This window comes from Rattus norvegicus, chromosome 16 (genome assembly GCF_036323735.1).
Source record: "Rattus norvegicus strain BN/NHsdMcwi chromosome 16, GRCr8, whole genome shotgun sequence".
In the NCBI taxonomy this organism is placed as follows: Eukaryota; Metazoa; Chordata; class Mammalia; order Rodentia; family Muridae; genus Rattus; species Rattus norvegicus.
In genome coordinates, this window is record NC_086034.1 from 6,191,197 (window position 1) to 6,213,788 (window position 22,592).

A 22,592-nucleotide genomic window follows, 5' to 3' on the forward strand; every position below is an offset into this window, starting at 1 on the left:
AGTTTTTAAAGTTCTCAACCCAAGAAATTCCCATCCTCTTTAAAGATAAGTTCTTTATCTTACTGGGTTAGCTTATATAATGAGTACTCTGCAGCCTGAGACTGCCCCTCGGCCCCTTTCCGATGGGAACTCCATCATAGCCAACTGCCTGCAGCCTCCCAAGTCACCCTGGGACTTAGAGCCTCCTGGTCGTTTGAAATGACACCTCACACTGAAAATGGACTAAATAGCTTAATTCTTACAGTGTGATACTTAAGAAGACTTTTGTTTTAAAGATTTCAAGAATTACTTTTCTATAATGTACTGATTCTCTTATCTTTCTCTCAATCAGGCACGATTACAGGAGCACATGGGAGACAAGTATACAACTTACAGTGTGAAAGCTCGCCAGTTGAAGTTTTTTGAAGAAAATGTGAGTTTTTGAGGTTTGTTCTAACATGCTGCCAGAACTAAAGATCTATTTTCAAAGGTTTTTTCATCTTAAAAAACCTGTTTCAGTCATTTGGAGGCTGACTACCATCCTTTGATATCGCTTGGAGTCTTCTTACCATAAAAAACTGAAGAGTTTGAAACAATATGAAACAAGTTCACAAAAGAAAAAAAACTTTGAATATCATGTTTATGAGAAAAATGTTCTGTTTGTTACTGTTTACTGAGCCTTAAGCCAACTTTATATTTAGTTTATTTTTTTAAAGATATTAACTAGCTTGAAATGGGGCCAGAAAACATTGGGTTCAACTGTATGATAGTGATAGAAGCAACAAGAGAAACAAACCATGTCTTGTGCTGATGCTTGCTACCGTTAATAACCTTAGCGAACAGTTCATTCTCCAATATCAATTCACTCTTCTGGGAGTAGATTTAAAGAACATGAGGTTCTGTGTTGCATTTGAACAGTTGGTTTTTACACAGCAGTGGACTTTTATTACTTGATTTAGTCTGAACGTTAGCGAGGTTGTCTTTAGACCCTTAGAACTCTTTTTTATTTTAAAGATTTATTTTATTATATATCAGTACACTGTAGCTGTCTTCAGACGCACCAGAAGAGGGCATCAGATCCCATTACAGATGGTTGTGAGCCACCATGTGGTTGCTGGGAATTGAACTCAGGACCTCTGGAAGAGCAGTCAGTGCTCTTAACCACTGAGCCATCTCCCCAGCCCCAGAACTCTTGTTCAATCTAAAGTATAACTTTGTAAGTCACTATGATTGACATGTTTGATCTCTTTTTCCCATCAGCAAAAACATTCTCTTAAACATGAATTCCTCTTTCAGTTAAACACTAAGTCCAGGTCCTGTTGGATATATGCAATGCTTGTCTTTATGCACAGCCAAGTGTCAGCTGAGTCCCCACATTTCAAATGTGTAAGGTAAGGCTGGGTGCAGTAGTGCACACTTGAAATCCTAGCACCTGAGAAACAGAGGCAGGTGGGTTATGAGTTCAGTGCTAGCCTGGATGGCAAAGTGAAGTCAAGGGCAGCTCAGACTACAGAGGGAGGCCCTCGTCTCAAAAAAGTCATAATTGCATATCACATGTTGTGTTAGTTATTTTAATAAGTAATGTCCATCTAAAAAGATTTTTATAAATAAAATACACGTTGTAGTGGTTTGAATATGCTTGGCCCAGGGAGTGTTACTGTTTGGAGGTGTGGCCTTGTTGGAGTAGGTGGTCACTGTGGGTGTGGGCTATAAGACCCACTTACTAGCTTCCTGGAAGTCAGTCTTCCACTAGCAGCCTTCAGATGAAGATGTAGAACTCTCAGCTCCTCCTGCACCATGCCTGCCTGGATGCTGCCATGTTCCTGCCTTGATGATAATGGACTGAACCTCTGAACCTGTAAGCCAGCCCCAATTAAATGTTGTCCTTACAAGAATTGCCTTGGTCATGGTGTCATCTGTTCATAGCAGTAAAACCCTAATTAAGACACAAGTCTTTAGTAAAATTTCACTTAAAAATTAATCTTATGTGTGCGTCTCTCTCTCTCTCTCTCTCTCTCTCTCTCTCTCTCTGTGTGTGTGTGTGTGTGTGTGTGTGTGTGTGTTTCTCTTCTTTCGAGTTTGTTGTGAAATGTTTAATTTCTTGTGTTTTCTTTAGTATAGTTACCCTCCTTGTGTTGGAGATTTTGTTCCAGTACCCTCTGTAGGGCTGGATTAGTAGAAAGATGTTGTTTAAACTTGGTTTTGTCACAGAATATCTTGGCTTTTCCATCTATGGTGATTGAGAGTTTTGCTGAATATAGTAGCCTGGGCTGGCATTTGTGTTCTCTTAGGGTCTGGATGACATCTGTCCAGGATCTTCCAGCTTTTAGAGTTTCTGTTGAGCAGTCTGGTGTAATTCCCATAGTTCTGCCTTTATATGATACTTGACCTTTTCCCCTTACAGCTTTTAATATTCTTTCTTTGTTAGGTTGGATCTTTTCATTTTGTCCTGAATTTCCTGGATGTTTTGGGTCAGGAGCTTTTAACACTTTGTGTTTTCTTTGACGGATGTCAATATCTTATATGGTTATCTAACATACTAGTGACTTTATCTTTAGATCTTGAATTCTGTTGGTGATGTTTGCACCTGTAGCTCCTGATCTCTTTCCTAAGTTGCCCACCTCCAGGGTTGTCTGCCTTTGTGTTTTCTATATTGTTTCTATTTCCATTTTTTTGGTCTTGAACCGTTTTGTTCAATTCCTTCACCTGCTTGATTGTATTTTCCTCTTTCAAGGACTTATTTGTTTTTTCTTTAAGGCTTCTCCCTGTTTTCCTGTGTCCTCCTGTATCTCTTTGAGGAAGTTCTTTGTGTCTTCTTTAGAAGCCTCTTTTACCTTCATGAGATGGGACTTTTAGGTCATTATCTGGCTTTTCAGGCATGTTAGGGGAACCAGGGCTTGCTGTAGTGGGGGAACTGGGTTCCGATGGTGCTGTCACATATGATCTTGCACTTGCCTCTTGCCATCTTGTTATCTCTCATGTTAACTGGCCTGGGTGTCTCTGACTGAAGCAGGCCCCCTTGGAGGTAGGCGGAGCTCTGTGACCTGGGTTAGAGCCAGTCTCCTGAGAGGCAGACCTCCTGTATCCTTGGTTACTGCCTCCCTCCTGTGCCAGCCTGTGGGGTGTGAGAGGATATGAGGCCCACTGATCTGGCCTGGGTAGAGAAGTAGACCAGAAGGCTTTCCTTTAGTTTCTAATTTATTGGTATATTACAAATATTTTACTATTAAAAATTATTTTACTAGCTTTAAAAAAAAAGTTCTCCCATTCAACAAAACCAAACCACTAGTGGTACTTTTAATCCCAGTGCTCGGTAAGCCAAATTCAGGAATTCTGTGACTTGGAGACCAGCCTGGTCTCTGCAGGGCTGCATAGGAAGACTGTCTCAAAAAAATAGTTCTATCTTTTCATGTTTCAGTAGATTTATTTAAACATTCACACGTTTCCATCTTCATTTTAAAACGAATTGAACCCGGGTCCTCTGGAGGAACAAGCCAGTGGTCTTAACTGCTGAGCCGTGCAGCCAGCTGACTTAGTTTGGGTCTTACTGCTGTGAGGAGACACCGTGACCAAGGCAGCTCTTATAAGGACATGTCATTGGGGCTGGCTTACAGTTGCAGAGGTTCAGTCCATTACCATCATGGTGGGAAGCATGGCGGCATCCAGGTAGACATGGGGCTGGAGAAGGAGCTGAGAGGTCTACATCTTGGTCTGAAGGCAGCAGGAAAGACTGTCTCTTCCACACTGGACAGAGCTTTTGAGCACTGGGAGCCCTCAGAGCCCACCTACATGTTGACACACTTCCTCCAACAAGGTTACACCCCTAATAGTGCCACTTTACATAGGGCAAGGATATTCAGGCCTTACCAGTCCCTTGGTTTTTAATTCTACCTGGATGTTTCTAACTACTGAATCACATTCATTATATTTAATACTATGCCACATCTTCTGCCTTTTCTTATAAAAGACTCTCTTCTGGGTTTGTTGAATTACACTCAGGAAGTCCCATGATGCATATGGTTGTTATTAATAATTCTCCCACACCCACTCGTAACATGAGGCCTTTAAGCATATTTTCTTTTCAGTCATTTGGAAATATTAAAAGGAATGTCAAGATTTACAGTGACTCCCTTCAAGCACATGTTCAAGTACATGCTCTTGTTCCAGAGGTGCCAAGCACTGTTTTACCACAGGTTCACATTGGTAAGTTTCTCGGAAGTGTTTGCTATTAATAAGAACTTACTGTCTATTCCCTTCCCTCTTCTTCACTCCCAGATCCTAGATTTCCTTTCCCTTCTTAGGCCCACTCCCCTCCTGGTCTAGGTTGGCCACTGAGGGTCTTGCTCATTCAGAGTTGGATGGAGGTGCCCTGAGAGAAGTCTGGGTAGGGCTAGGTTCTCAGGATCACCTCACCCACAGCTTCCTCCCAGGCATCTGACTGGACTCTAATGGCTTCCTGGGGACTCTGAGTCTGAGACCTCCTCATCTCTAGTCCACTAGAATTATTTAAAAATTGATCAAAAATCTAAAAAGCACCTTTTGGGGGACTTGTGAAACAGCTCTATAGGCAAAAGCTTTTGCTACCAAGCCTAACATCCCAAGTTCGATCCCTGGAATGCACACAGAAGTGACTGCTATAACTGTCTTCTTTGACCTCTACTTGTGGGCCCACATACAGTACATACAAGTAAGCTAACAAAACAATGGAAAAACAGACCAACGGGCTGTTGGTACAGCTTAGCCAGTAAAAGCATCTGGGCTCCATCGCCAGGAACGTGGTGTGAAGAGAGAAGCAGCCCCTGCAAGCTGTTCTTACCTCAGTGTGCGCTCTCTTACACACGCCGTAAGGCAATTCTTAGAAAGTAAGAAATTAAAAACAACCCACTAGGAAGACGCAGTGACAGAAATGGTGCTGCTTATATTTTCAAAACAAGAACATTTAACCGACACAAGATCCATCAGATAGAGAACTGCTTCATGAATTTTAATTTTAATTGAAACCATTTGGGCTAGGCATGGTGAGGGCAAGCCTTTAATTCCAGTACTCAGAAGGCAAGGGCAGGTGGAAGTTCCAAGGTCAGCCTGGTCTACAAAGTAAGCTCCAGGACAGCCAGGGCTACATTGAAAGACCCTGTCTCAAAACACCAAACCAAGCAACAACTCATCCTCAAAACAGTTTGAAGTCTCAGAATGGAACGTGAGACTTGGATAGTTATAAACAGGACGTTCAAGCCAGCTATGGCAGCATATGCCTGAATTCCCAGCACTTTGAGAAGGTAAGAAAGGATGTTGAGGGGTTGAGGATTTAGCTCAGTGGTAGAGCGCTTGCCTAGCAAGCACAAGGCCCTGGGTTCGGTCCCCAGCTCCGAAAAAAAAAAAAAAAAAAAAAAAAAAGAAAGGATGTTGAACTTGGAGACAGCCTAGTCTACATAGTAAGAACCCTTGCAAAAGTAGTTTTTAAAAGAAAACAAACGTACTAGGAGTTATGAGGTGTTTATTCACTGCACACATGAAAGAAGCGACATATACCTGTATGTCCGGTTCTCCAAAACAAGCTTACGAAGAACAGTATAAAATAGTTATGACTTAAAATAATGCCGGTTAGAAAGGAAGCCAGGACAACTACATCTCCACACAGCTGTGCTGTAAGAACATAGGTGGTTTAAGCTGTTTTGGTTATGAAAGCAATCCAGCCATCTTACAGGAAACAAAAAGCAGGTGCTGAATCGTGAAAGTCCCAATCAGTTATTTTTAGCATGCCTCTTAATTTTTCTGTCCCCTGATTTCTTGTCTTCTGTGCCTGAGTCTTGAACAGGTAACCACTTCAGGGGATGGCGGCGGTAGATGGGCCACGGAGGAAGTGTCAGCTAGATCAGAACAGAGAAAAGGCAGCATTTATTTCCATTCAAGGGTTAAGAGATCATTAAGTACATCTGATCCCCAAATAACCACTAAGCTAAAGATTAACAAGTTGACCAGACAAAATATGTGAGGGGTGTGAGAACAAGCCTTAAGTGTTTACACATGCGAGTTTTAAGAACTAAATGAAATATGGAGGCAGCATGAGCAAAGTAGGACGCCTCTGCCATATTTGGTCTTACTGCCTAGAAAAGGTGAGGAAGAAAGTGAGAAAGCTCTCCAGCCTTACGGAGCTCATGCATCTGACACATTTAACATTCTACTTTTCATAGAATGGAAAGCAGAAACATCAACGGAAAAGAAGAACAAAGAGCTGATTCTGCTTCTCATTACTAGGTCCAATCAAGTTTCCTGACTCAGAAAACTTATGTTGCTAATACTCAAACGCTCACAAATGTCTTACCAAACACGAGAAAGCAAACCCAGCCATAACTATGTAGACGGTCCACCCGAACTGTTCAGCCACATACCCGTAGATAAATCCAACTATCTGAAAAGAAACAAAGTATATAAAATGCAGTCAAGCCAAGGGAAGCGTGATTAAGAGTTAAAGGGAATAATACTTACTGCAGAAAAAAGAATAATTCCCTGAAACATCTGTTCAGCTAGCTTCTGCCCCTTGTAATCCTAGGGACGAAAAAGAATATGAAGAGTTGGTCCTACTACCAAAGGACTGCAATTCTTGTAGGGAACTGTTTGGGCATAAGGTAGCACTCAACGCCAGGAGTTTCCCAGAAGGGCCCGAGAGTAAAGAAGCAAAAATTGATTTTCCAGGGAAACTTGGGCATCTTAATAGATCACGGGAAAGGGGATTCATTCTGGGGAAGAAAAGAAGGGGAAAGTGAAGACAATCTTAGGAATTGCGAACCACGCTGCACCAGTCGGTGCTCCAGCGGGGGTCTTAGAAGTCCCTAGGCTCCAAAAAGGCGTGCGGGGAAATCTGGGACGCGCGCCCTCACCATCTGGGTGGGCAGCGAGCTCAGGTGTTCCAGCATGGTTGCCGAAGACTGATACCGACAGTGAAACGAAGGTAGCTGACTATTAAGGAGTGTGGCTTGCGAAGTGCGATACCGAAAGCAGCCAGGCCGACCAGCCAAGCGCCTCTCTTCGGCTGTGGCCCCGGAAGCGGATGTCTCCGACGGGCTCGCACAACCCCTGGCCCCGCCCCGCGCCATCACCAAGGAGGTAGGTCTCTTAGCTTTCCTAGAACCCTGTACACTGCTCACGGGGGGGTGGGGCAGCGACCTGGCCAGAGCATAGTGCACCGGTCAGTGCTCCTGGCCGCTCGGAGCCGCAATTGCGGCGGGAATCACTTGCGGGCTGCGCCTCCCTTGCTTAACCGTCGCCGGCGCGCTCCGCGTCTCCATAGCGACGACCTTTACTCAGGGAGGACCCCGGCGGTGGGGTTGCCCCGTGGCGCCTGCAGCACCTGGCTCTCTGGCGGAGGGAGGCACGGTTAGACTAGGGTTTGTGGCACTACGTGGCTGCTGCAGAGCTGGCCGGCCAGTGGGCCACGGCCAGAGAGCGGCGGACGCGGGCGGCCCGGCGGTGGACCCGGGCCTGGGGCCTGCGGAGCGAGCGCTGAGCTGGCGGGGCGGGCCGGGGCGTGGGCGTGGACGGTCCCTCCTCCCAGCGCAGGTAAAGGCGGCAGCGCTGAACCTCTGAAGGCGACGATTCGTCGGACGCCGCCCTAACCTGTGGTGTCAGTGCGTGGCGGGATCCCGGGAGCGCCTCAGCACGTCCCCATCACTCCTAAGCGTAAGGAGGTTTCTAATGACCCTTAGAATTAGGGAAGATAACGGAGGCGCATTCTCCAGGGAAAGGCGATTGCCTCGGAGAAGAGCGGCGAGGCCCTGGTCTCGTTTTATGTAGGGGATCCCAAATGCTGCCCAACACTTTGCTTGCCGGTTTCCATGGCTCTCACATTCCCAGACCAGTCCTTCCTGGAAAAGACCAACCAAGGGTTTCCCTTACCCCTGTCTTTCAAGGGTTGTGTATATTTTAAAAGGGTGAGCCCTTCCCTCATTAGAGAGCTGGATGAGGTGCCGTATTCAGACAGACCATTCTGGGGATCCCGTCCTCTGTGGCCATCTGCCTCCCTGGACTCTGCTGTGCATGCAGAGTCAGGCACATATGGCAAGATGCTAGGCACTCCAGGCTGGGAGGTGAGTGCCTACTGCCGGCATCTACACATCGTGGAGCCGCCAATACTTTTATTTATTTACTTACTTAATTATTTTGATTAGCCAGCAGACCAGGGCACAGTGGTGACTTAGAACTTGGAAACTTGGTGTCAAGGAAGATGTCCACTATTGAATTGAACTAGCTGTGGGGGAATTAGGAGATGGAGCTCAGGGAGGTGTAACATGTGATTTGGGGAAGTTTCCTGACCATGAAAGACAAGTAGGACCTAGCCAGTAAAGTGTGTGAAAATGCCCCAAGTATTCTTCCACTTTGACACCATTCAAAAAAAAAAAAAAAAAAAAAAAGACAAATCCCTTTGACCTAGGACAATGAACGACAACAATTTTCATGGGTCTTTTTTCCTTTCCCCTTCCCTACATTTTTTTAGTTGTATGAATAGACTGGCTCTGTTACAAGAATAAATAGACGAATTCCTCAGGGTTGTATCCCTACCAGTGTGCTTCATAGGATGGGAGTAGTTTTAGAGACCAGATAGTATTTGAACTACAAAAGATGGAAAAACAGAATGGTTTTGCCATATTCCTTTTGACCCAAGGCTCCATTGGAATCTCATTCTTTTTCTTATTCTGGAATTTAGTGTCTGTGATTATTAAGATTGCAGTAAGATCTTTTCTTCATTGGAGAACTGGACTCCTGGTTTAGCAAGAGTATTCCACAGATGTCACATGCCTGACGGTCTTAGGTGTCAGGGATGCAGCAGTAGGATTACATTTTCATTTAACCCCCTGTTTCTGTAGAACTTACTTCACAGGTTACAGATACACACATTCATAACTGAGAGGGAAGAGTGAGGTGGTTGGTATAGGAGAACGCAGAAAGATGCTACTGGTGACCTCCACAAGAGCAGTTTGAAAATAAGACCAAACGGGGTTGGGGATTTAGCTCAGTGGTAGAGCGCTTGCCTAGGAAGCGCAAGGCCCTGGGTTCGGTCCCCAGCTCCGAAAAAAAAAAAAAAAAAGAAAAAGAAAATAAGACCAAACATCTAAGAACGTAGGAAGCAAACGCAGAGAGAGAAGAGTATCTCAGATCGTTTGAGTCATTTAGTATGAGGGAGGCAGAGACATGGACCTGTGTGTCAGTCCACTGGAAGTGCTCCATCTTCCTCTCCACCCTCCACTCCTACCTCTACTCCCTTTAACTGGAAGACACTAGGACATGTTTGCGTGTGGATGGGTGTGGTCTACCAGGAATGGAAAGAAGTTGATGCTATGTGAGAACAATTGCAGGATAGGGTGCAGAGCACCAGTGGGAATCCTTTCATGGATATATATGGTCCATAATGTAATAGAGAAAAGTTGCTTTAAAAAGTTATTGAGACAATAAGCAGAGGTGTTTAGCTCTAGCTTGTTTTTTTTAAGTGGAGGTATGCTAGAAAGGTGGTGGGTGAAGTACTTACCTCACAAGTGTGAGGACCCGAGTTCAAATTCCCAGGACCTATGTAAATGCAGGGTGAGTGTGGCAGCCCACACCTATAATGCCAGCACTCAGGAGGTGGAGATGAGATCCTGAGAATAAGTTGACTGAAGAGACTGGCAAGTTGTGGGTTTCATTGAAACTTGGACGGAAAACACCTGACATCAACTTCTGACTTCTCCACACATTCACACCTGCTAGCAACATGCATGCATGCATGCATGCATAGCACACACACAAGCAAAACAAAGAAAGGAAAGGTGAAATTCCAGCACTGGAGCAGCAGGATCAAAAGTTTTGGGTCAGCCTGAGCTGTATAGAGATCTTGTCTCAAAAACAATAAACTTAGGATTCTTTTATATTAATGGATAATCTCTGTCCTGGGCTTCCTGTGTGTGTGTTTATGAGGAGTTTCTATATAGATGGTTTGGGAATATAAAGGTTTTGTAATTTCTGAGCAGAAGAACCATGAATTTTATGCTGCTGCTACTGTGCTCGCGCTCGCTTGCTCTCTCTCTCTCTCTCTCTCTCTCTCTCTCTCTCTCTCTCCCCTCTTCCTTCTTCCTTCTTCCTCCTTCCTCCCTCTTCTCCATACACACAGTGTATATGAAATTTTGAGAGCTTCTCTTTTTTCTTCTCTTTCTCCTTTTCCTCTTCCTCCTCCTCCTCCTCCTCCTCCTTTGTATATGAGTACAGTGTTGCTGTCTCCAGACGCACCAGAAGGGGGCATCAGATCCCATTACAGATGGTTGTGAGTCACCATGTGGTTGTTGGGAATTGAACTCAGGACCTCTGGAAGAACAACCCTCGCTCTTAACTGCTGAGCTATCTATCTCTCCAGCCCTGAGAGTTTCTTCTTAACAGACCAAGGAACCCTCATTACGAGGAAAGACATTATGATGAGACTCTGAAAGCTGGTGTTTTTCAAGTAGCTAGAAGACTTTTATCAGCAAGTGCTTTGTGTCACTTATCTACTTATAGAAAATGGGTGCTTGCTTGAAGCTCCTTTGTGTGTGTGTGCATGTACGTGCATGTGTGTGTGTGTGTGTGTGTGTGTGTGTGTGTGTGTGTGTGTTGACTTCCAGTCTATATACAGTGCAGTGTGTAACTGTCACTGGAGGTTGACTTCCAGTCTATATACAGTGCAGTGTGTAACTGTCACTGGAGGTTGACCGGATAAAACATTGCTTTTTGCACCTGCAACTAGCTGGGGTTTATTGCAATAGGATCGTTTTATTCAGTCTTGGTGGAATTTAACACAAAGCAGGGAGATGTTAAGGCTTTATTGAGTAACTCCCAGTCTGCCATCTTCTGTAGGTAAGACTCAGCCTATGGCATGATAAAAAAATACCATAGGGGGAAAAAAGGGGGGAGGCTGGAGAGATGGCTCAGCGGTTAAGAGCACTGACTGCTCTTCCTAAGGACCTGAGTTCAATTCCCAGCAACCACATGGTGGCTCACAACCATCTGTAATGGGATCCGATGCCCTCTTCTGGTGTGTCAAAGACAGTGACAGTGTACTCACATACATGGAATAAATAAATAAGTTTTTAAAAAGAAAAGAAATACCATAGGGTATATTATGTGTATTCTTTTATTCTCTCTGTGTACATTCCTCTGTATGTGTAAGTATACAAGTGAAGAGACCATAGGTCGACCTTATGTGGTGTTCCTCAAATGCCCATCCACCAGCGATCCTCCTATCTTCAGTGATGGGTTATCGGTCTGCCGCCACACCACGCCCACGGTTTATGTAGGCTCTGGGAATCTACTTGTCCTTATGTTTGACTTGAACAGCCAGCTTTTTTTTTTTCCAGAACTGGGGACCGAACCCAGGGCCTTGCGCTTGCTAGGCAAGCGCTCTACCACTGAGCCAAATCCCCAACCCTTAACAGCCAGCATTTTATGGACTGACTTCTCTTCCCAGCCCACAATGAAAAGTTTAGTGCGTGTGCGTGTGCCTGTGCGTGCGTGTGTGTGTGTGTGTGTGTGTGTGTGTGTGTGTGTGAGAGAGAGAGAGAGAGAGAGAGAGAGAGAGAGAGAGGAGAGAGCGCGGGAGAGTGAGTGAAAGCCTGCACGCCATGGTGTGCACGTGGAAGTAAGAGGACAGTTTTCAGAAGTCCATTCTTTCTATAGTTTCTGGGGATCAAACTAGTCATTAGGCTTGTCCTACAAGCCATCTTGCTCACTGAGCCATCTTTCTAGTCTATAATATGTATTTTTTCAGAGTAAGTTTACTGGTGTAATGTGTTTTGTATATTTTGTTCTAAAAAGAAGTATGTTTACACATTTTAGATTGTTCATTATAAGTCCGAGTTACATGGTCTCAGATTTGTAATATGACCCATGGCCCATTTTAAAACATATCCCTGCTTTTTAAATGACCTTGGGAAATTAAATGTCCAACGTGCACACAGTTCAGATTAGCTTACTTAGCAGTGTGGTTTTGTCGACAGTGCTTAGTAAAATAAATATCACTATCTGTATGTTACACACTGCCATGGGTGGCGCTTACAAAGGTTTAAAGGTCTTACATTTGCATCCCAGCGCCTTGGAATCATAAAGTGTGTCTTCAAGAAAATATTTTCAAGAGATTGTTGTAAAATTTCATTTAATTTATATAGTTCCATAAAAACATATTTCACAATCTTGTTTCCATTGAATTGTTTGTTTTGTGAAAGTAAAGGTGTCACACGAGCAGAGGCAGCCTAGAGAGCACCAGTATGTGGCACCACTTTCTTAGTGCTCGGTCTTTTTATCAACACAGATGGATCTGGGGAAGCCTTGTGTTTGTGTGTTGTGCTTGCAGGTGTGCAGAGTGGGGTGGGGGGCCTTCAGTGTCCTGCTCTATCTCTCTGCTTTAATCCCTTGAGAAAAAGTCTCTTACTAAACCTGGAGCTAGGCCGGTGGTCAGCAAACCTCAGCCATCCTCCTGTCTTTGCCTTCTGCAGTTCTGAGGTAACAGGTGCAGTCGACCACGCCCAGCTTTTGATACAGACGGAGATCTTTATGGTACCCAGCCAGCACTCTCACCCACTGAGCCTCAGCCTAGCTTGTTTTTTCTTTTTCTTTTTTTTCTTTTCTTTTTTTCGGAGCTGGGGACTGAACCCACGGCCTACTGAGCTAAGTCCCCAACCCCTGCTTGTTTTTTCTTAAAGCAGATTGTTCCGTGTATGCATGTTTACTCTTTGTGTATGTCTGATGGGCATGCAGTGCCTACAGAGACCAGAAGGCGTTGACTTTCCTGGAACTGGAGTTAAAAGTCATTCTGATGCACTCTGTATGACCACTGGGAACTGAACCTGGCTTTTCTGTAAGAGCAGCGAGTGTTCTTAACTGCTAAACCATCTCTTCATCTCTGATCGAAGATTCTTTTTTAAATTTATGTATTTATATGAGTGCACTATACCCTGTAGCTGTCTTCAGATCCCATTACAGATGGTTGTGAGCCACCATGTTGTTGCTAGAACTTGAACTCAGGACCTCTAGAAGAACAGTCAATTGTCTTAACTGCTGAGCCATCTCTCCAGCACCTCGATTTTTTTTTCTTTTTTTCTTTTTTTCTTTTTTTTTTTTTTTTGGAGCTGGGGACCGAACCCAGGGCCTTGCGCTTGCTAGGCAAGCGCTCTACCACTGAGCTAAATCCCCAACCCCGATTTTTTTTTTTAATATGTGTTTGTACATCTGTCTCTTGGTTTGCCAAGTGTGTGCAGGTGCCTGTGGAGGCCAGAGAGGGCTTCCCCTCTCCTTGACCTGGAGTTACAATTATGAGTCACCTGATCAATGCGGGAAACTTGGGTCCTCTGGGGAAGTGGCATGCTCTCTTAAACTCCTAGGCCATTTTCTACATCCCTCTTAAATAGAATCTTTGAGAATAGCACTAACTCATCAGATTACTTTGTCAGAGACACCACAGTCCATTGTTGTAGAACATTTGTTCACATTGGAAAAACCTGTTTCTTTCTAGTTGTGGTGTAGCTCAGCCTTAGTACAACACACCTTTAATCCCCATGGCTGGAATACAGACATGCCCATGGTACGCACCTGGAATCCTAACAGTGAAGGGAAGGTTCGTTTTTATAGGAAGCAGCCATGTCTGAAAGTGATGTCTAATTGAGTGGCAGACAAAGTGACATATTTGACAGAACAGGATATGCCCCCTCTCATAAGAACAGAGAGGAAAGGGAAAGCTGCTTACGAGAAGCAGCACAGAGAGAGACGAGGGAGGAGGCAGTTTTCCTGGGGCAGGTGTACAGGGCAGGTTGCAGAGAGAACAAGCCAGACACAGGTGAAGCCAGAGGATTAGAACAGATTGTCGGAGTTAGTTTGATAGAGAAAAAGTCAGAGGCTGAGAGAGAAGCCAGATGTCTGAGTGGAGAGGAGTGTTAGCCAGAACAGCTGAGTCTAATCAGCCAACCAGAGTTCAGACAGAACAAGAAGGGTGAGCTCATTCAGCAGCAGGTCTCAGAGGCTGAGCACATTCTAGGCGCTGATTAGATGTAGGAAGGCTGGCCGCTCCCAGGACACAGAGGCAGTGAACCTCGAAGATGACAATTACTACAGGAGAATAAAGTTACTTTTGGGGTTGGTTGGTTGGCTGGTTTTTTTGAGACACGCTTTCTCTGTGTAGCCCTGCCTGTCCTGGAACTTACTCTGTAGGCCAGGTTGTCGAGCTCAGTGATCTGCCTGCCTCTGTCTCCCGAGCACTGTGACTAAGGGCGTGCACCACCACATGCAGCCTAGCTAGGTGTTCTAAACAGAGTCAATCCTGAAATGTTTCTCCAGTCTCTAGACTTGAGACACCTCTCTTGGTAGGTTTTTTCTTGTATGCAGTGTAACGAGGCTAAAGCTATGTGTCTCTCCTTATACTACGGAAGTATTTGTATGTGATCATCATAAAGTTTCAGTTCCCCTATTGTGTGCCTGGAAGTTATTAATTAAAAAAATAAAGGTCTGGCAAAGTATCACATGTTCCTTTTGTTTCTATCTGAATAGTGCAGAAGCATTTTGATGACTATTCTCGTGTACTCACTGACTTTGGGGGCTTTTTTTTTATAGGATTAATTTTTAATGTTTATGTAAGACAGAAGAAAAGGATGTCATTCCGTAAAGGTATGCACCCCCTTCCTTTCCCCTCCCTCCCTCTAAGTTCTGTTGTTTTTATATTTACCAAGGCCAAAGCTGTAACACAGGTCTTCCTGTTTCAGTAACCATCATCATCTGGGCCCTGGCCGTCATTCTCTTCCTACTGGCTTTGCACCATAACTTCCTCAGCTTGAGCAGTTTGTTAAGGAATGACGTTTCAGGTATGGGAGCCTTTACTTTACTAGCCCTGTACTACTGTCTGTTGTTAAGGACCTGGAGGTCCCCCGGCCTCACATCCTAAGGTTTATCGCTATGTTGAAGAAAACTTCTGTCTTGCTCTTACAAAGGCTCAGATAAAGTAGAGAGAGCAAACCAAAGAAAGAACAGTTTGGCTTCAGCAGATGAGATGTAGTGGAAAGGGGTGTCTGCAAAAGGGAGGAAGGGAACACTTGGAGTTTATATAGGAGGTCTGGGATGGGAATTAATACAAGTTCAGAGTTGATTGTCCAGACATGGTTGTTCATCTTTACAAACTGCCTTGCTCAGGCTGTCTGGAGAAGGTGGATAGTGGGTCACTGAGGTAGGCAACAGCAGTGACCGGGAAGGAGCTGGAGCCTCAACAGAGGGGCTTCATGTGGTGCCGCCCACTGAAGTCTTTGCTAAGGATTGATCTGAGAGAATATTCCTTTCTGTCAAGTCAGAGGCCTTGAAGAATGTCTGTGGACTGCCATCCTCTTGTCTTTCCTCAGGCCAGACCTTTAAGGGATGGCTGTGGGCAAGTGTCCGGGGCGTTTGATGCCTGCCTTTGTCACTACAGGTGTCAGTCAGTGTGGGGACCTTCTCGTGGTAATCACGTCAGAAATCATACCGTCTTACTGTGTATTACATTGCAGTTATTTAGTTCATGTGTTTCTACTTGAAGTGAGGGACATTTGAGGCTTCTGGTTGTTTGTTAAATATCTTGAGACCAGATCTTCTGGCTCAGGCTGGCTTCATCACTATAAAATTAATTTAGGCTGTCCTTGAACTCCTGACCCTCATGCTTCAGCCTCCATAGTGATGGTATTACAGGTGTGAACCACAATATCCTTGTTTTAAAAAATAATTTTTGAGGATAGATGTGACAATACACCACAAAATCCTAGCAATTGGGAAACTGAGGCAGGGCAAGAGAATCATGAATCTGAGGCCAGTCCAGACTAAAGCAAGACTTTGTTTAAAAAATTCAAGTTATATACCAAGTCAAGCTCAGTCAGAGAGAGTCATAAGATTCTCTCAGGAGGGAGAGCCAGATTTACCTCTGGAGGCTGAGATGGAGTCAGTCAGTATTAGTTGAATAAGTTATTTCATTGACCTAAAAAACTACTTTAAAATTTTTGACTGGTAACTTCTAGTCCTTTTTTTTGTCCTTTTCTTATTATATATTTTTCTATATATTTAAGATTATACTAAATTTCATATGATAAACATTTCCATGTGATTTTTATCATAAGCATAATATAAATTTCATATACACAATTAAGACTTTTTTACATTTATTTGTATATGTACCTTTAATGTTATAAGTTTATTTGTATCCACAAGAAGATATGTTTTCTTAATAACTTTTAATTTTTGATGACAATCCCACAGTAAGAACTGAATTTCATGTAGCATATACTTAGACATAATTGTTTGTCTGGTTAGCATTTATGTTTTATTCATAGTTATAACTCCAGTGCTAGACATTACGTAGCACATACTAAGTCCTCAATGTTCATTGACAACTAAATGAGTGTGCAGCTGTCCCTCTATCGTCATAAGACTGGCTAGACCCAAGTCTTCAAATACTGTGTCTGTTGTATAAAATTTCATAGAAAAAAACTTGCATATAACTTGTAACTTATATAGTACTATGTACTATAAAGTGTTTCTAGATTGCATATAATATCTTATATACCATAAATCCTTGCTGTATTATTTAGGTCCTAATGATAAAAATCATGGTTCTATAAATTTAGTACAATAGTTTATTTCTATGTGAAAATCATAAATAAGGAGGATCTTCTGTATCATGAAAGCCAAGAAGGATGGTTTACAGAGTAATACCACAGTTACGTATTAAATTTCCTTTTTTTAAAAAAATTTTATTTATATGAGTGTGCTGTAGCTGTCCTCAGACACACCAGAAGAGGGCATGGGATCCCATTACAGATGGTTGTGAGCCACCATGTGGGTGCTGGGAATTGAACTCAGGACCTCTGGAAGAGCAGTCAGTGCTCTTAACCACTGAGCCATCTCTCCAGCCCTAAATTTCCTTTTTAAATGTAATTTTCTATTCCTATTTAAACTTTAATCCTCGGCCTTGGCTTAGAAGTAGAGAGCCTGCGCAGCATACGCTGTGCTTGTCCCAGCACCACGTGTGAGCAGGTTCTCATCATGACCCGTTACACTGACTTCTGTCCCTTCATGGCTTGCAGTTTGGAGGACAATTTGTAAGTATAGATCAGTGCCTTGTTTTGGTGCATTTGGTTGAACCCAGGCCTTATACATGCAGAATGCATCCATTCCTGCTGAGCTAGATCTCAGCTTTAAATTTTGTTTTTAAGAAAGAATGATTAAGGGGTTTTGGATTTAGCTCAGTGGTAGAGCGCTTGCCTAGCAACCGCAAGGCCCTGGGTTCGGTCCCCAGCTCTGAAAAAAAGAAAAGAGAAAAAAAAAAAGAAAGAATGATTAAGGTAAATGTACACCTTTAAGGCTGTTTATAAACTGTCTTAATACATTCTAGAAAGTTCTGTAACTTCCCTACTAATGGTGTACCAAGAGTGTTGCCAGATTTTTTTTTTTTTCTTTTTTTTTCGGAGCTGGGGACCGAACCCAGGGCCTTGCGCTTCCTAGGTAAGCGCTCTACCACTGAGCTAATTCCCCAGCCCCAGATTATTTTTTAAAATTCTTCCACTTGTCTAAAAGTGGTTACATAAGGGAAATACGTTTTCCCGTTGTGTGCCTCCCACTTACTGGGCAAGAATGAGTTAGTAGTTGCTATAATTCTCATGCTATCTCCTTCCATGTCTTGGACTCTGTTAAAAAAAAAAAAAAACAAAAACAAAAAAAAAAAAAAACAAAAACTTGCTTACTTCCAGCACTCTGGAATCAGAGACAGAGATCTCTGAGTTTGAAGCTGACCTGGTCCTCATAGTATGTTTTAGGCCAGCCAGGACTACCTAGCAAAACCCTGTTTCAAAGCATAAAACAAAGAAACAAAAAACAATCCAAAACAAGAACAAAAATTCATGAGACTGTGTCCCAGTGCTTTCCTTGTTTGTCCTTTTCAGATTCAGGAATTGTGGGGCTTCAGCCCATAGACTTTACCGCAAATTTTCATCAACATCCAGTAAATGAGAGACAAGAAGAGATTCCCGTGGTTATTGCTGCCTCTGAAGATAGGCTGGGTGGGACCATTGCAGCCATAAATAGCATTCATCAAAACACTCGCTCTAATGTAATTTTTTACATTGTTACATTCAATAGAACAGCGGACCATCTCAGGTGAGCACTGTGTTCCTAATTGATTCTATTCTGCTTCTACTTGATGGTCTTCATAGGGACCATTTTACAACACATTTATATCTTTCTGTTTTAACACACACACACACACACACACACACACACACTACAAATAGTTTTCCTTATGATTGTGTTTTTCAGGAAGTAACCTAGCTGTCATAGTCATACTGTTAACTCCACGGTTCTTTTAGGAATAGGTCTCATGTTTAGCACCCTGACTTTCTGAATAAGGGAAGCAGTATGTGATTTGCTGGTCAGAGCTTCTTACAGATATGCATGCACTAAGCACTGGGTTCAATTCCCACCATCACAGAAAGTGGGCATGGTGGGTCATGCCTGCCATCCCAGCATTCAGGAGGTAGAAGTAGGAGGATTAGACGTTACAAAGGAACCCTTAACTACAAAGTGAGTTTAAGGACAGCCTGGACTATATTAGACTGTCTTTAAAAAAATTAAAAACAGGGGTTGGGAATTTAGCTCAGTGGTAGAGCGCTTGCCTAGCAAGTACAAGGCCCTGGGTTCGGTCCCCAGCTCCGAAAAAAAAAAAAGAAAAAAAAAAGAAAAATAAATAAAATAATTAAAAACAAAAATCTAACAATTTATTCTGAAAAGCAGGTTTTCAGAGTTTTAGATAGTTATGCCCTTCTTAAGGCTTTCTCCATGGTTTCACACTCATGAAAATATGTTCTCATTCTTGAAAAACTAAGAACCCATTCAAGATACAGAAACATACTGCAGGCTTGTAATGGACTAGAAAAAATATGTAGTGTTTTTGCAGGTAACGGGTTCTTCTCACAAACAGTGCCTCAGACAGAGTCAGGTGGGTGAATTTCTTAGGTTCATCACAGTAAAATAATAATCATTTTACAGCTGACAGATCGAATACTAGTTTTATTGATAACTAGCTTTTACTACCACTGTGATTTGATTCATAGTGAATTCATTGATTTGCCTTTGGAAGGCAAAGAATTCTGTGGTCCAGCTGGCCATGGTATGGACCCTTGTAATTTCAGCATGTGGGTGGCTGAGGAGAATAGTGAGAGAGTGCTTCAAGAAAATAAGTAAAAGTCCATGTTTGGTCCAAAATAAGTAGTCCATGTTTGCCTGGGTGTCCTCAAGTCTAGTTTCTATAGTAGTTTGGTTATGGGAGAAGAGATTGTCTCATAGAGTCTTGGTTAAAAAGGAACTTTGGTGGGAATACCTTCATTCATCTTAAGTGAGGAACCCCTAGAGACATAAAGGACTTGAAACATCTATTTAGTTCCTAGGATCTCTCTTACATTATATTCTGTTGTTGTAAAAATATATATATTAAAAAAAAAAAAGTTGGGGATTTAGCTCAGTGGTAGTCCCCAGCTCCGAAAAAAAAGAAAAAAGAAAAAAAATATAAAAAAAATATGGTTGTCTTTTATCCCGCTTAGGTCCAGCACTGCAGTGCCCCCAAGTTATCTGCTGGATATCTTAATTCTCGGTCAGCAAAGCCTCTCACCCGCTCTGCTCCATCCCATATCACACTGCCGAAGGCTTCTCTCTGAGCCGTCAGCAATCTCTCTACCTATCTAGTTCCCAAGGCAGGTTTCCATGCCAGAAACACACAGCCCAACTCTGTGGCAGCCCAGACCAGCTACCCCACACTCCATTACACTTACATTGCTACATGAAAGAACACACAATACAATAACCTTTGGCCCAATTGATAAGATATAATTGCCCACCTAAACATACAAAGCCCAGTACACACCCATCCCTTAAGAACATTCGTAACAACCTGTAAAAGAACAGCATGGAATCTTAACATCACCTGCCATATTGTCCTGCCACTGCTTCTCTCCCTCCTCTCTCTCCTCTCTCTCCTCTCTCTCCTCTCTCTCCTCTCTCTCTCTCCTCTCTCTCCTCCTGCCTCTTCCTCTTTCCATTCCAGTCTCCTCTTCCTTCAAACTTCTCTCCCGCCCATCCTTCCTTCTCACCCAATGACAGGCCTCCTTCTATCTTGTACCTGCCTCACCTGTGACATCATCCCACAATATTCCGCCACTGTTAGAAAAGCATAGAAAGATACGGCTATATACATTAGAAACATGACCAAACGTGTTTTTTTCTTCATCAGGTCCTGGCTTAACAGTGGTTCCCTGAAAAGCATCAGGTACAAAATTGTAAATTTTGACACTAAACTTTTGGAAGGGAAAGTAAAGGAGGATCCTGACCAGGGGGAGTCCATGAAACCAGTGAGTTCCATGTTGTTTCTATGGGGGTGTATTTGACTAGAACACCTGATAACTCTGACTACAGTGCAAGGAGTCCCCTAGGGACCGAACCTGGGGACTCTAGAAGTCCATTGTCTGTTTAACCTGGGTTCTTGTACAAATAAAAGCCCAGCTATTGTATCCTAAGCTGATAATTCTTCTCTTTTTTTTTTTTTCCTCCTCCAGTTAACTTTTGCAAGGTTCTACTTGCCAATTCTGGTTCCCAGTGCAAAGAAGGCCATTTACATGGATGACGATGTAATTGTACAAGGTGCCAAAGAATGAGTTGTTGGTCTGGGTTCGGGGCTGTAATGGGCTGTCTGTGGTCTACTATAAACGTCCACCATTTGATAGACGTGAGAGGGACAGACTCTCAGGACCAGTGCAGGTGTTCGTCTCACTTTATCCATTTCAGGTGATATACTTGCCTTATACAATACCCCACTGAAGCCAGGACATGCTGCTGCATTTTCAGAAGACTGTGACTCAGCTTCTACTAAAGTCATGATCCGTGGAGCAGGGAACCAGGTAAGGTACTGCAAATCTTGCTCCTTAGGAAAGCTTAATGAGGTTTTCAATTCAGGGCTGCATCTTACATTAACCAGTCACTGCTCTCCAAACCTCACACCTACTTTTCTAGACTCTGTACATTTATGAAGTTTACAACCAAACTGTCCTTGAATGTTCTGGTAAGACAAACTCTAGATCCCAACTGTATTTCTATAGGATCTGTCCCTTTTGCTAATAAGTTAGGAAGTCAAGAAGCTCAAATACTGCCTGATGACACGCCTTTAATCCTAAACTCTTGAGTCAGGTAGATCTGAGTTGGAGGCCAGCCTGGTCTACTGAGTGAGTTCCTGAACAGCCAGGACAACAGAGAAACCATCTTGGCAGGGAGGTGGGAGGATTCAACTACTGACTTAAAAACTCATCTTGTTTGAAGCAGTAAATATTTTGTTTTTTAGTACAATTACATTGGTTATCTTGACTATAAAAAGGAAAGAATTCGTAAGCTATCCATGAAAGCCAGCACCTGCTCCTTTAATCCTGGAGTTTTTGTTGCCAACTTGACTGAGTGGAAAAGACAGAATGTAACTAACCAGCTGGAAAAATGGATGAAGCTCAATGTAGAGTAAGTATGTAACTAACTTAGCTATTAAAACATTGAACAGTTGGTCTTACTCTTCACTAACTGCTGTTTCACAGAGAGGGACTGTACAGCAGAACCCTGGCTGGCAGCATCACCACACCTCCTCTGCTTATCGTATTTTATCAGCAGCATTCCACCATTGACCCTATGTGGAATGTCCGCCACCTTGGTAAGTATCAAGTCAAGCTGGGAATAATGGTTGATGCTAGTAATCCTAGCACTTGGGAGCCAAGGAGTACCGTGAGTTCTGAGGTTAGCCAGAGCCACCTAGCAGACCCTACATCAAAATAAATACCCACCGGCTTCACTGACCTATCCTGGACTGACTCCTCATATCCTGGACGATAACCAGCGTCTTCCTTTGTTTCTTCAGCCTAGCCTGGCATTCTGTCTTATTTGGCACTTTCTTATTTAAGGTTCCAGTGCTGGAAAACGGTATTCACCCCAGTTTGTAAAGGCTGCCAAGTTACTTCACTGGAATGGTCACTTCAAGCCTTGGGGAAGAGCTGCTTCATATGCTGACGTTTGGGAGAAATGGTATATTCCAGACCCAACAGGCAAATTTAGTTTAATCCGAAGACATATGGATACCTCAAACATAAAGTGAACTACAATCTAAGCTAAACATGACACTCAGGAAATCCTGGAAGACACACTATGTGGGAAGATAACAGTTGTAGGGCTTGAGAGTCTTCTCTGTACCAACCACAGAAAACATGTCAGCTGGGTAGAGATCACAGATCTCCAGATGACTACCAATGTCTCCATCTGCCTTACCAAATGTTTGCTTACTTACTATACTGCTGACTGACCTGAAGGACAGAATGAGGACACCAGCCTAAGTTCATTAAGCTGCTGTAGGTAGGAACTGCTGTTTGGTTTTAGTTTTGTAACCTGTGGCCTGGTTTGTAAATAAAATAAAACTTTCCAATAGACCTTTGCTTGCCCATATTTTAAGAATGTAAACACTGCTGCTCTTCCAAAGTTCAATTTCCCCCACATCAGGTGAAAATTTTTATCATTCCAGGGAAACCTATTTCCAAAGAGAACTT

General features: G+C 43.2%; 3 protein-coding genes across 11 annotated transcripts in view; 2 read left to right on the forward strand and 1 right to left on the reverse strand.

Annotated features, from left to right (window-relative positions):
• Nek4 (NIMA-related kinase 4) overlaps positions 1-9,084 on the forward strand; it is a 48,989-nt gene extending 39,905 nt beyond the window's left edge. For 3 of the 4 annotated variants that reach the window (XM_063275290.1, XM_063275291.1, XM_063275292.1), the window contains 3 exons: positions 332-412; positions 4,065-4,182; positions 6,171-9,084. In XM_063275290.1, coding sequence (XP_063131360.1) covers positions 332-412; positions 4,065-4,182; positions 6,171-6,253 — 282 coding nt within the window. In that variant the 3' untranslated portion in view covers positions 6,254-9,084. Of the gene's footprint in view, positions 1-331; positions 627-4,064; positions 4,183-6,170 lie in introns of those variants that run through there. The other variant, NM_001013134.2, reaches the window with a different exon arrangement.
• Positions 5,457-7,025, reverse strand: Spcs1 (signal peptidase complex subunit 1). The gene is made up of 4 exons (NM_001131006.1): positions 6,858-7,025; positions 6,466-6,525; positions 6,302-6,388; positions 5,457-5,846 (listed from the first exon to the last, which is right to left on the reverse strand). The coding sequence occupies exons 1-4, from the start codon at positions 6,891-6,893 to the stop codon at positions 5,721-5,723; spliced, it is 309 nt and encodes a 102-aa protein (NP_001124478.1). The 5' UTR covers positions 6,894-7,025; the 3' UTR covers positions 5,457-5,720.
• Glt8d1 (glycosyltransferase 8 domain containing 1) lies at positions 6,956-22,475 on the forward strand. 6 transcript variants are annotated; one of them, XM_063275294.1, is made up of 10 exons: positions 6,956-7,083; positions 14,575-14,628; positions 14,724-14,822; positions 17,916-18,129; positions 20,255-20,372; positions 20,577-20,661; positions 20,806-20,918; positions 21,356-21,522; positions 21,597-21,709; positions 21,957-22,475. In XM_063275294.1, exons 2-10 carry the CDS (start codon positions 14,613-14,615, stop codon positions 22,145-22,147), a joined length of 1,116 nt encoding a protein of 371 aa, XP_063131364.1. In that variant the 5' UTR covers positions 6,956-7,083; positions 14,575-14,612; the 3' UTR covers positions 22,148-22,475. The 6 variants fall into 6 exon arrangements, with proteins under 6 accessions (XP_063131364.1, XP_063131363.1, NP_001007684.1 ...); XM_063275293.1 differs by lacking the exon at positions 6,956-7,083 and adding an exon at positions 7,406-7,536; NM_001007683.1 differs by lacking the exon at positions 6,956-7,083 and adding an exon at positions 7,518-7,656 and having other exon boundaries at positions 21,957-22,473.
• The last annotated feature ends 117 nt before the right edge of the window (positions 22,476-22,592 follow it).

Excerpts from the sequence above, each read along its gene's own strand:
- Glt8d1 (XM_063275294.1), top strand. Across the intron at positions 20,919-21,355 it reads TCCGTGGAGCAGGGAACCAG|TACAATTACATTGGTTATCT; the intron begins GTAAGGTACTGC and ends TTTGTTTTTTAG. Across the intron at positions 21,710-21,956 it reads GTGGAATGTCCGCCACCTTG|GTTCCAGTGCTGGAAAACGG; the intron begins GTAAGTATCAAG and ends TTCTTATTTAAG.
- Spcs1 (NM_001131006.1), bottom strand. The coding sequence starts at position 6,893 with ATGCTGGAACACCTGAGCTCGCTGCCCACCCAGATG. Across the intron at positions 6,526-6,857 it reads GCTCGCTGCCCACCCAGATG|GATTACAAGGGGCAGAAGCT; the intron begins GTGAGGGCGCGC and ends TTTCGTCCCTAG. Across the intron at positions 5,847-6,301 it reads GGTTTGCTTTCTCGTGTTTG|CTGACACTTCCTCCGTGGCC; the intron begins GTAAGACATTTG and ends GTTCTGATCTAG.